Genomic DNA, 11,477 nt, shown 5'->3' on the forward strand with positions numbered 1-11,477 from the left:
AAACCCGTTTTCCGTTAAATTTAAAACCGATTTTCAACATCTTATATGCAATTGGAAAACCCAATTTTGGATGACCTACTTACAAGCCCCTTGAGACTCATTTGCTAATCACGGAGTTTAATCCTCTATCTCATTTCTTGAAATCAAATATTACTTGAGATTATGAATTCGTGGAGGTACATCTGAAATTACAATCCTAAATTTTGTATGACACATCAAATTTGTCATTAGCTAAAGGTCTATCCCCGTAAGAACAGATCGGGTTTAAAATTGTTTAATTGTTGACTAGGAAAATCCGGCCTCGCAAATGAAGCTTGTCTACCATACACTTTTCCACACTTAATATGCATTTATCTTGCGGCGTGTGACAGGCCCATTATATCTAGTGTATAGGGCGCGCCGGTACAGCCCTTCGGGCCGTACGGCCTGGAGCCAGCGCTCCATCTAGAAGCATCGTCGGTACGGGCCTGCCTGTTTTGATCAGCGTGCACGCGCGCTCACCTGCTTTTGTAGGAAGTCATGTACATGACTCGAGCAGGTGAGCGAGCGTGCACGCTGGCGTTTTTCCATCAAAACAGGACTTTTTGGGTTGCTACCTTATAACCCATACGACTGTATATAGCTATAAAATTTATAGGGAAAATTGGTAGAACGGAAACTTTTTTGATCTTTTTTGAAACTTTTTTGCTCAAAGAGTCTATCATAGACCGCCTATGTACATAGGTTAGGCCCTTTGAAATACTAAAAAGAGAACTCTTCTCCTAATTTTTAATATTATATCCTATGTAACTGCGTATTTTAAATAGTATAGTATGTATTTAGCTACTTTATGTCGAACTCAGATTTTCATGGGAACAGTTTTAGTTTCTTTATACCAGCGCAAAATTTATGCATTTGTAAATGCATCTCACAAAATAGGGGAAATGATAGCATGGTCAAAAGTTTGTAACCTTATTATTGTTCATACATACATAAAATAAGCAGTTCAATAAAGTTCTATTCCTCAATCACTTTCTCGAACGGAGGACACATTACGGTTTTGTACAAAATTATTTGGCACTTTTTTGCACTATCTTTTAACTGTGACGGTGACAAATGCATACATAGATAATTCATTTGAAGAAAGCAATCTCTCCGACCGAGAAATTCCGAGAAATTCCGTATAAAATTCTACCCGGCGTCGACCTCCGATAAATACATATTAATTAACTTACCTTTCATAGTCGAGTTTCCGTAAAAACAAACCTGTTTTCACTTGCATAAATACTTTACATATTTTAATCTTCAAAGACTTAAATCTTGCATACATATGTAAATCAGAGCAATAAAAAAACAAGTCCAAAACCGGGTTCATACAATAGATTTTGGGCCTAAATCACACACATGTGTGCAAATCATGCGCAAAATGTAGATGCAAAAAAAAACTTACACATGTATGTACACTATTCCATTGCTCTATATACATATTTACACCCAAATACACGCACACTGGCAAACATACGTTACTCATGAACAGGTTGAAATTCGTGAACAAGGGAACGGCCGTATATTACGTCATCAAAAATGTGAATGGGTGGTTTTTAGTAGTCCATCTTACTAGTGCTCAGCTTAATATGAAGACAATAAAGAAGTGGTGGTCGGGTAGTCTAAATAGATAATCGTAAGAATCAGTGATTTTTGATGACGTACTATATGGACGTTCCCTAAGTTCATGTCGAGATGGGAGAAACAGGTTTGATCAGGCAAAATTTGGGTTAATTTTGTGAAAAACAAAACCTATTTTCATATCTGAATTGGCCTCTGTTGTGGTCGTACATAGCTCCTTATTTTTCATCTTATAAAAAATTACACATTTTAAAATCGGATCTATTTACTCCTAGAACTACAAGTGTTTATCACATATTTTTATTCCGTAGAGCTTAAAACGGTTGAAACAACCAGGTCCCAATAATGGTAATCATTTGAGTCAAAAATGTCGGCTCAAAATTTGTATTATCTTGTTGCCAAAATTTTCAATCAGACCGTTCATTCCAGAAAGAAATTTCACACGAAGCTGAACGGAAGTTGTGCAGTTTCTTATTTGACAGTTTAACAATAAGAAGGCTCAACTGAATTTCCAAAATCAAGCCATAACAATAAACAAATTTTGTATATCTTGATCCCATTTTAAACAAAATTACAGAATTTCAACTTATTTTGAATACTAACTTTAAAAATCTCAAAAAATCTTGTGTCCAAAGTGATTGACAAGTTTTAATTTTCCACATTTTTTCAGATTTTAAGACTAATCACCATACTCTGCATACTCAAGTCCACCACGCCGACGTATTCTTCAGAATCTGGTGTTCCACATGATGTCCAACTCACGCAACCCAATAAAAGAATGGATCCGATTCCAGTTGTAGCAAGAAATTTGGTAGATATTCACTCTTAAAAATGATCCTACCCTTTTGAAAACTAAATGCAGTCTGAATTCTGTGTTCAGAATAAACTGTACAAAATCCCGAGTAAACTTTACCCTTTATCAAGTTAACGATACTCTAGATTTAGTATAGTTTACTTATGTAGAACTCAGAGCGCATTTGATTTTCAATGGAATAACATTATTTTTAAGAGTGTTCCGTTGAGTTAAGCGATATTTAGAAAATTCACTCTGCAGTCCATAATTTGTCTCGTTTCAGACATTAAGACAACAGGCACGTCGCGCGAGGCAGATAGACTATTGTGTAAACCTGCTCAACCAGAATGGCATGTACCACCCACACTCTCAAGCATTTTCCGGCGCCCCCCAACAATATCCGTCATATGGAAGCAGCCAGTATCCCATAAATTCGTACCCGGCCAATTACCCGAACCAATATCCTGGATACCCATATCCATCACAAAGTGTGAGCTTAAAAGAGCTTAAAGCATTACACAATTAGTTGACTAGGAAGGTTTCCTCCATTTTAACTACTGCCAATAAAAACCGGAAAATTAGGTTTATACAAGGTACTTACTACCAGGGATAAATTTAAACGCCCCGCAAACGGAACATATGTATCCAATATTTTAATATTGCATTCTCACCTGTGAAACATCTTTTATCACTATGAAAAATTCTGAAGAACTGCAAGATGCTTAAAACGCCACCTAGTGGCCTACCCTTTTTACTACATGTAATTAAGCGGTTGAGTAGCGATTTTTCTGTGTTTCTTGTACATTGGCAAGAAATCGTAGCTTTAATTTAAATAGGTGTACACGTTGACTAATTTATCTTAAATTTCACCTATGAATTGAAATTGTGAATTGAAATTTGTTTTTTAGCAACTCGGACCTGCTTATGCTCCTCCAGCCGTGAAACAATGTTCCCAACGAGCGTCCACTCCGGATGCCACGTTCAGCCGGAGTTGTTACGACCCGAAGGTGCAATCGGGACATGACGTCTGCAAGTTTTACATTGAAGGTGCCATCTACACGGGGAAGGATCCTTATCAAGCGGGCTGTCCTTCCGGAACGGTCGGGTATTGCTGCTGCGATCCGAAAATCGGGACTTGTGAAAATATTGTTTAAGAACGTACTTTTACGTAAATAAGTAGGTTTAATTTCAAATTTATGTCAAACAATGTGTTGACTAATGGATTCGATCCTCAAATAATAATAAGTTCCACCGAGTGAGAATAGAATAAAATTGTTGTCATGATATCCAATTATTCGTGGGCTGTTGTACAAATTTTTCAAATAAATAATTATACTCGGTGAAAACTCTTAATTTGGTTCAATTAAATTCATACGCGTATAATATTTGTTGAACACTTTTCCCCTCTTTTATGACGTATGGATAATACCATCTTCTACATTATAAGCTGGAAATGTTTGTCTGCAACGGAAGTGAAAGTTATTTTCCGAAACGGAAGTGAAAGTGGAGAAAGTGATTTGCATATCAGCTGCGTTGGTGCCAGCGGTTGGAAAGTCGATAAGTTAGTTATCCTTGGCTTGATGGTTATCAGTAAGGGAAGGTAACACAAACTCTTAATTGTGGTTATCTGGTCGCTCGGGGGATTGGGAGGGTTTCCCCCCCTGGGATATGGTTATCGCTCTGCTGGGGGGAGTGGGAGGGTGTGCCCCCTGGGATATGGTTATATGGTTATCGCTCTGCTGGGGGGAGTGGAAGGGTGTGCCCCTCTGGGATATGGTTATCGCGCAGCTGGGGGGAGTTGGAGGGTGTGCCCCTCTGGGATATGGTTATCGTTCTGCTGGGGGGAGTGGGAGGGTGTGCCCCTCTGGGATATGGTTATCGCTCTGCTGGGGGGAATGGGAGGGTGTGCCCCTCTGGGATATGGTTATATGGTTATCGCTCTGCTGGGGGGAGTGGAAGGGTGTGCCCCCCTGGGATATGGTTATATGGTTATCGCTCTGCTGGGGGATTGGAAGGGTGTGCCCCTCTGGGATATGGTTATCGCTCTGCTGGGGGGAATGGGAGGGTGTGCCCCTCTGGGATATGGTTATATGGTTATCGCTCTGCTGGGGGAGTGGGAGGGTGTGCCCCCCTGGGATATGGTTATATGGTTATCGCTCTGCTGGGGGAGTGGAAGGGTGTGCCCCTCTGGGATATGGTTATCGCGCAGCTGGGGGGAGTTGGAGGGTGTGCCCCTCTGGGATATGGTTATCGTTCTGCTGGGGGGAGTGGGAGGGTGTGCCCCTCTGGGATATGGTTATCGCTCTGCTGGGGGGAGTGGGAGGCCGTGCCCCTGGGATATGGTTATATGGTTATCGCTCTGCTGGGGGGAGTTGGAGGGTGTGTCCCCCTGGGATATGGTTATCGTTCGGATAGGAGGATTTAGAGGGTGTGCCCCTGGGGTATGGTTATCGCTCTTGGGGGAATGGGTATGCTAGACATTATCATGGAAATTTGCCTATTAACCCAATGAAAGGTGTAAAATGGTACCGAAGGGACATTAGTTATTCCTTTGTTCCGGATATTTAAGGAATATGCTGTTCCGTTCAGGCCCATTCCGAAACCATTGACATAAATTTCGCTATGTGTGGATGACGGGAAGGAGAACGGATTCCGTTCCCTTCATGGGTTGACCATATTCATATCGGATTCAAAGATAGATTACTTAGGGTACACATAAGGGAATGGAATTCCCTTCCTCTTCCATTCCCCTTGGATATAGTTCAGGCGCAGTAGTGAAATCTTCACATCAGTGGTAGGGAAGGGGAATGGAATTCCGCTCCCTTCATCTGTGGACTACTTGATGGAAGGAATGACGGGGGTGCGAGACATTGGCTCACGAGTTTGCATATTGAAAGTGGCTACACCCCCAGTGTCGGGTGTCATCTGTTTGTGGGGTCGCGCACCTAAATGGCCACTACCTCTGTTTGATTTTGCCCTATTGGGATGTGGTTATTACTATATTGGGGGTGTGCGGGCTGGAGCCGCAGTGAAGTCATCAAACGATGGTGAGGGTTCCGTTCCTTCCCTCTTCCCTTTGGATATACTTCAGACGAAGTAGTGACATCTTTGCACGATTCGGAAAGGAAAGGGAACGGGATCCGCCTCCCGTTAGATATACTTCAGACGAAATAGTGACATCTTTGCATGAAGGGAAAGGGATCAGATTCCCCTTTCCGTTAGATATACTTCAGATTAAGTAGCTATTTCATATTTTGTCAAGGCTCATAACCAGCTCTCACTGCAGCGTCACATAAGGAACATGCCCCTCCCAACGACAGACAAAATATACAGTAGCCCCGGAAGGGTGGGGACAGAGGGACGAGGGAAAATGTCCCCGCGGTTATTCGATGTTCCCATCGGCTGCTCATGTTATACACACTCCATTCCCTTCATGTGCAGACTACGTAGATTTAAGAATCGAATCTGAATTCCATTCCCTTCACGAAGGGAATGAGGCCTTCGATGAATCTTCTACTGGAACAGATTTTGAAATCTGAGCACGAGTATAATATCATACGCGCTTTGACGTGCCACACACAAGTAACCGTGTGGACCAAGTCAAATGTGACATATGTCGAACACGTCAAACGTGTCGTTGTTAACAGATTTTGAATCGGGTATAACAATTTGATGTTGATTTTCCTTGGATCCATTCGTTGTGACCAAATATTTATTACCAAATAAGAATATACAGTATGCCATGAGCATTGTTTCGATTTCTTAAATATTTTAATTTTCCTACCATCAACTTTCATCATCAACTCATTCCATCAATTTCACGTTCTTCACAAATTCCTTTGACTTCCGTCGGTGACAAAATTTGAAATTATTATATACATTAAAATATTTAATTGGTTTGAGTTTTCCAGAATTCCACTCAATTTTATTTTCATGACAATCAACTAAGCTCGCGCCCGGCGGGAGACGGGCTTATACGCTAGTAATTCATACTTTTATAACCATCCCCTCCGCACAAAACTTGTTGACGTAAAAAAATCAAAATTAACACGTTCATCTGTAAAGTTATTACTTTTATGTATAATTCCAAAGCACCAAAAATCGTAGATTTTGAGTTTATTATTACTAACTAGAATTTAATTTTTAAACCATAAAACACAAAGTACCATATGTAAATGTTACAAAATTCAAAATTGCACGGGTCATAATTTCGGCTTTGACGCCAAACATTTATTTACATGCATATGTACATGAAAGCTTATATATTTATCTTAAAGCTTACATATATTTTGGTCAAAATTTTGAAGCCAATTTACCATTAAGAAAAAATCGATGCTTAGTGCTTTTGCAAACATGTATGTATGTACATATTTATGTATGCTGTCTTTCCATTAAGGTTTCATTGCATGAATAAGTTTTGTTTCATAATTCTACACAATGGAACAAATTGATTTAAGCTGAATAAATTTTTGAAAACTAATTACACATATGGTTCACGGTTCCCAAATTCAAGTGTTAGTACCGGTCGTCAAACAAAATTCTGGATTAGCAGGGTGGCCTCGTTGTCCCAATAATTTCGGTGATTGGAGTATTCTAAAAGTATTTACCCGAATAATTAAACATTCCCGTCCCACCATTACACACATTCGGGGTATTCATAATGAGTTTCCATGTTCGCATAGTTACAAAATTTTGAAAATAAATTTGCAAAATACAATATGCACAACATCTCCAATGACTTTTAACCCAAAGTTTTTACAAGTTGTATATTTTTTTTGCTAACGATGCGAACTGTTATGAATATCCTTATTGACTCACTGAGAATTTAAAGTTTAAATAGTCCAGGACCGAATTAGCGATCGGGTGTTTCACCTCCCTCTCAAACATTTCTCCCAAAATTCCGAGAACCTCGATCCCCAAACCATCCGCACTATCAGCGGTTACCAAGTCGGGGAAAAGCACATGATTCGCCACGTCGGAAATGGGATCATTCAAAACAATTTCTCGGTTCGAGTAACTCCGAATATTTATGTATCCATCTTCAATCGCAAAGCCAGAAATCCGAATGGTCAAACCCAAGCTAAAATCCCGAATTTGCCAGTTTCCAAGCCCAGAAATTGGGTACATCGAAACAATCTTTCCTTCGGCTTCATATGCGCCTACATTTAAATATTATATTTATACATATGTGCATGTGTATTTTTCATAGATGCTTATTTAGTAAATATACGCTTAGCACCGTAATTACCAACCACATTTTGATTTGCATAAGATAAAAAGCGCTTACGATTGTAATTTACATTTTTGGATTCAATTGCAAAATCTTCAATACGTTTAAACTAAGCGAGACCAAAATTCGGTCGGTTAATTGTAGTACTAACTGTATCTATTATTTCGTACCGCTCAACGCAACTCGAGGAAAAAACAATTCCACTGAGAAAGTTGGAGTTTAAAATTCTGACTCGACATTTTGCACGACCATCCAACCAGACATGTTGGAACCTACCGTATTTCTGTGGACACAAAGAGTTGAAACTTTGAAAGTTCAGACCATGAATGTTTTTGCTTAGTTGAAACATAGCTTTATGTAAGCATGGACGAATAGGTACTATATAGATGAGTGATGTAGATGAGTGAGGAGCGAGTGGTGAAAAGCGTTCCCCTTTTGAAAGCATGGGCGAAAGTGACCGTTCGGCGGGTCACTAAAGTCGTCACCACTTGACGAAATGTCATTTTGACGCGGAAATTTTGTCACATCATCGGACTAGTATTAAAATCTACGTTGAATGTACATAGTGGTTATGCTGGGAGCTCCGGGCACTATAAGAGGTTCCCTCGTGAGTCAATGGGCGAAATATACGCCCCGTAGTTGATATACAAATAGTTGATATGATGATACATGGGCGTGGACCTCGGGCGCAAATTTTCGACATTTAAATTAATAAACCTTGTGCACGTACAAGTATGCCTTGCACGAAATACATAAAAAAAGCTCCTCATTTTTCAATGTGCTTGTCATTCAGAGGTAAATTCTAATTTAAACATTCCAAAGAAATCACATCAAACCTAAACGTTCCATCAAGACGCAGGAAGGAATTGTCCACACGTACGGCCATCGGAGTAATAATTGGACGGGTTGGATCTAATCCATTGTTTATCAAGTATTGCGGATAGTTATTCAGCGACCAGGTTAGAAAGTTATTCATTCCTTCGCTTGTTATGGAATCTGTAATATGTAAGGGTCAACCAATAACCTTAACTTTAAGTGTTCAACTCCTTAATGTTTTTGATATTAAGTAATTAATACCTAAATTTGAACAAGATGTGACTCCGTCCGTCGTGGTATCTATCGTTGTGGTTGGTCCCGTTGTCGGATACGGTGTAGTTGGACCCGATGTAGTTGGCCGGGGTGATGTTGATGGTTCTACCCAATTAATTATGTCCGTTACAGGTATCCACTATGGACAACATCGAATTAATCAAATATACTGGATGTCTTTAATATATAATTTAAAAATCAAGGAGCAGTTTCTTTCGTTTAATACATATGTATTTCAACCTGAGAATCTACTCACCGTGAAGGCTTCTTTAAGGTATCGACGAAATGCGGAGAAAAGTTCCAAATTGTCAGGTACTATCATTTGAGGTATACGATCAGCAAGTGTTCTCAGAATCTGACTCTCATATTGTTCCGTGTCAGGTGTTAATAGCCCGGTAAAACTTCCAGTTAAACTGGTCAAATTAAAAGTTACCAGTACGGACTCAGGTGGATGTGTATCATTAAGCCGGATATATCCATTCTCCAAATAGAAATTTTCTCTGTACGTTGTATAAAAACCGCTCGATCTGAGATGGTACCAGCTTTTCCCACCGATAGGATGACGTCCAAGGACAGAACCATTAGCATCGTAATTTCCTAATCAAAAATTCACAGAGAAACGGTCTACTTGTTCATTAATAGTTTATTAATAGCACCAAACCTGACACTCCTCCGGTTTCCACGATATAACGCAGATTTATAAGAGTATTTGTAAACGATGTCTCCCCAGAAGGATCATCCGCATAACCATTCATTGAATAACCATGCCAGGAAGTGTTGCTAGAAAATGGAATATGCTTACAATGCGATGACGCCCGCGGTTTCGCCCCGATTTTGACGAAACCACGATAATTATTTAGCATTAGATAAATAATTAAACATGTATTTCTGGATTTTTCATAATGCCCAGTTTAAACAAAGTTATGAGGTAATCCGTGAACGAGAATTTCCATTTCAACCGTGACATTTTTTCTTGTGAGGGAGAAAAATACAAATACAAATACAAACACAAATACAAAAATACAAATTTCGCTTACCGATTCCATCATACATATGTACATGGTTTCCTTTAAACTGCAAATAGGTGGGCATGAACTTTTTTTCGATTTTAAATTGAATTTTTGAATACATTTTCAAACAAACTAAGGATTTTTCAAAATATTGAAAATTTTAAAATTTTAAACCGATTTCAAAAATTAATGACAATTTTTGCAGAGAATAACATTGATAGACTTAAGAAAAATCTACTTTTCAAAAATTTGAATTTTACAAAATTTATGATTTGTTTCATTATTCAAAATTTGTGCGAGCAATTTAAAATCTTGGAAAACCCCTTTATATCCACGCATTTTAGGTTTAAACGAAATTACATATGTATGATTTAATCCCTAAGCGAGAGTCTGTGTTTTTCACCCTCGCGATAAAAATGTCACAGTAAAAGTGAAAATTCTCGCTCATGGATTCCCTCATAATTTCTTGTAAGCTGAACATTATGAAAAATTCAGCAAAACGTATTTGATTATTTATCTAAGGGTACATAATTATCGTGGTTCGCCGAAATCGGAGCGAGGGGAGCATGTCAAGTTTGGTCGAATTTAACTAGTAACCTTGCAATGATGTTTTCCAGTATTTGGGGCGATATGAAAAATTTGAGGCACATTTGGAAAAAATGCTGTTACACGTGTACACTAATTTTTGATTCTATTGAACACGTGTAACAGGGTTTTTAGTTTTGCGACAACACTGCACACACCATGCACCGGTTTATGTGAACCTATTCTGTCACATAATGGTATGAACATTAAAATAAGGGGTCTTTTTTTATCCTAATCTTAACAGATATGTACATAGCTGGAGCATACAGATACTTAGGTATATAAAGACATAACGAATAGCATTGGAAATTTCAAACTCGGAATAATTTTAGAATCTTCTGCAAATTTTTAAATTTCTTAACATATCGAAAAAATACGACCCTGGTGCGGAACATGTTAACATGTACACAGCACCAAGATCAAGAATTCCTATGCTGTAATACTCTTAGGCAACACGAACAAATTTTAACAAAATTGGTAAGTTTAAATTTATATGCGAGCAATACAGAATCAGACCACGGACCTATGGCCTCCCATGCCTCACTTACGGGAGGTTTTGAATAGCCACTCCCGCTACCAGCAGCGAGCCTATTCAGGTTTGGGTGGGTGTAGTCTCTTCGCCGGTTGAAAGGATGAGACTTCTGCTTTCCTCCGAGAAATGGTGCAAATAATGTGTGCACAACAAATGACGATCTCTTTAATGCAACGCCAATTTATTGTCACAATTTAACTCACTAATTATTACACCAATTGTCCACTATTAGGACCACTGTCTCAGCAGTAAGTCTGCTCTGTTCCTATTCTAAACTACGACTCTTTTCTACCTCTTGTTAACCTTTACTCAAATCCAAGGTTAATTGTTCATTGCCTTTCTTTCTCTTGCCAACTCACCACCACCGCGAATCAAAAATAGTGGGGCGACTTAAGACACAAAAAAGAGAGATTTTCATGCATGAAAAGCTTATATTACGCAAAAGGAGGCAAGCAAAAACCACCGTAAACATTCTCTCGGGATTTGAATACATTCCGTGCAAACGGTAATAACACGTCAAAAATTATGCCTACGCTCTACGTATAATTATGTCCATTTATTCTTAGTGAGGCAAATACCTGACAACGAAAAAAATTGCTAAGTATGCATTTACACCATCCAAAAAGTCACTTA

The 11,477-nt window shown here is 39.0% G+C and overlaps 1 protein-coding gene and 1 long non-coding RNA gene across 3 annotated transcripts; one reads left to right on the forward strand and one right to left on the reverse strand.

The window, feature by feature from the left end:
* The first annotated feature begins 1,824 nt into the window (after positions 1-1,824).
* LOC118437816 lies at positions 1,825-3,699 on the forward strand. 2 transcript variants are annotated; one of them, XR_004836382.1, is made up of 3 exons: positions 1,825-1,953; positions 2,276-2,416; positions 2,682-2,882. XR_004836382.1 is itself a non-coding variant. In XM_035857205.1 (3 exons), exons 1-3 carry the CDS (start codon positions 1,951-1,953, stop codon positions 3,550-3,552), a joined length of 390 nt encoding a protein of 129 aa, XP_035713098.1. In that variant the 5' UTR covers positions 1,825-1,950; the 3' UTR covers positions 3,553-3,699. The 2 variants fall into 2 exon arrangements, 1 of the variants encoding a protein (XP_035713098.1); XM_035857205.1 differs by lacking the exon at positions 2,682-2,882 and adding an exon at positions 3,307-3,699.
* Positions 3,700-6,603: 2,904 nt separating this feature from the next.
* LOC118437827 lies at positions 6,604-7,955 on the reverse strand. Its single transcript, XR_004836397.1, has 3 exons — positions 7,799-7,955; positions 7,217-7,557; positions 6,604-6,991 (listed from the first exon to the last, which is right to left on the reverse strand). It is a non-coding gene; the product is annotated as an uncharacterized LOC118437827 (long non-coding RNA).
* Between the last annotated feature and the right edge of the window lie 3,522 nt (positions 7,956-11,477).

This window comes from Folsomia candida, unplaced genomic scaffold (genome assembly GCF_002217175.1).
Source record: "Folsomia candida strain VU population unplaced genomic scaffold, ASM221717v1 Fcan01_Sc016, whole genome shotgun sequence".
NCBI lineage: Eukaryota > Metazoa > Arthropoda > Collembola > Entomobryomorpha > Isotomidae > Folsomia > Folsomia candida.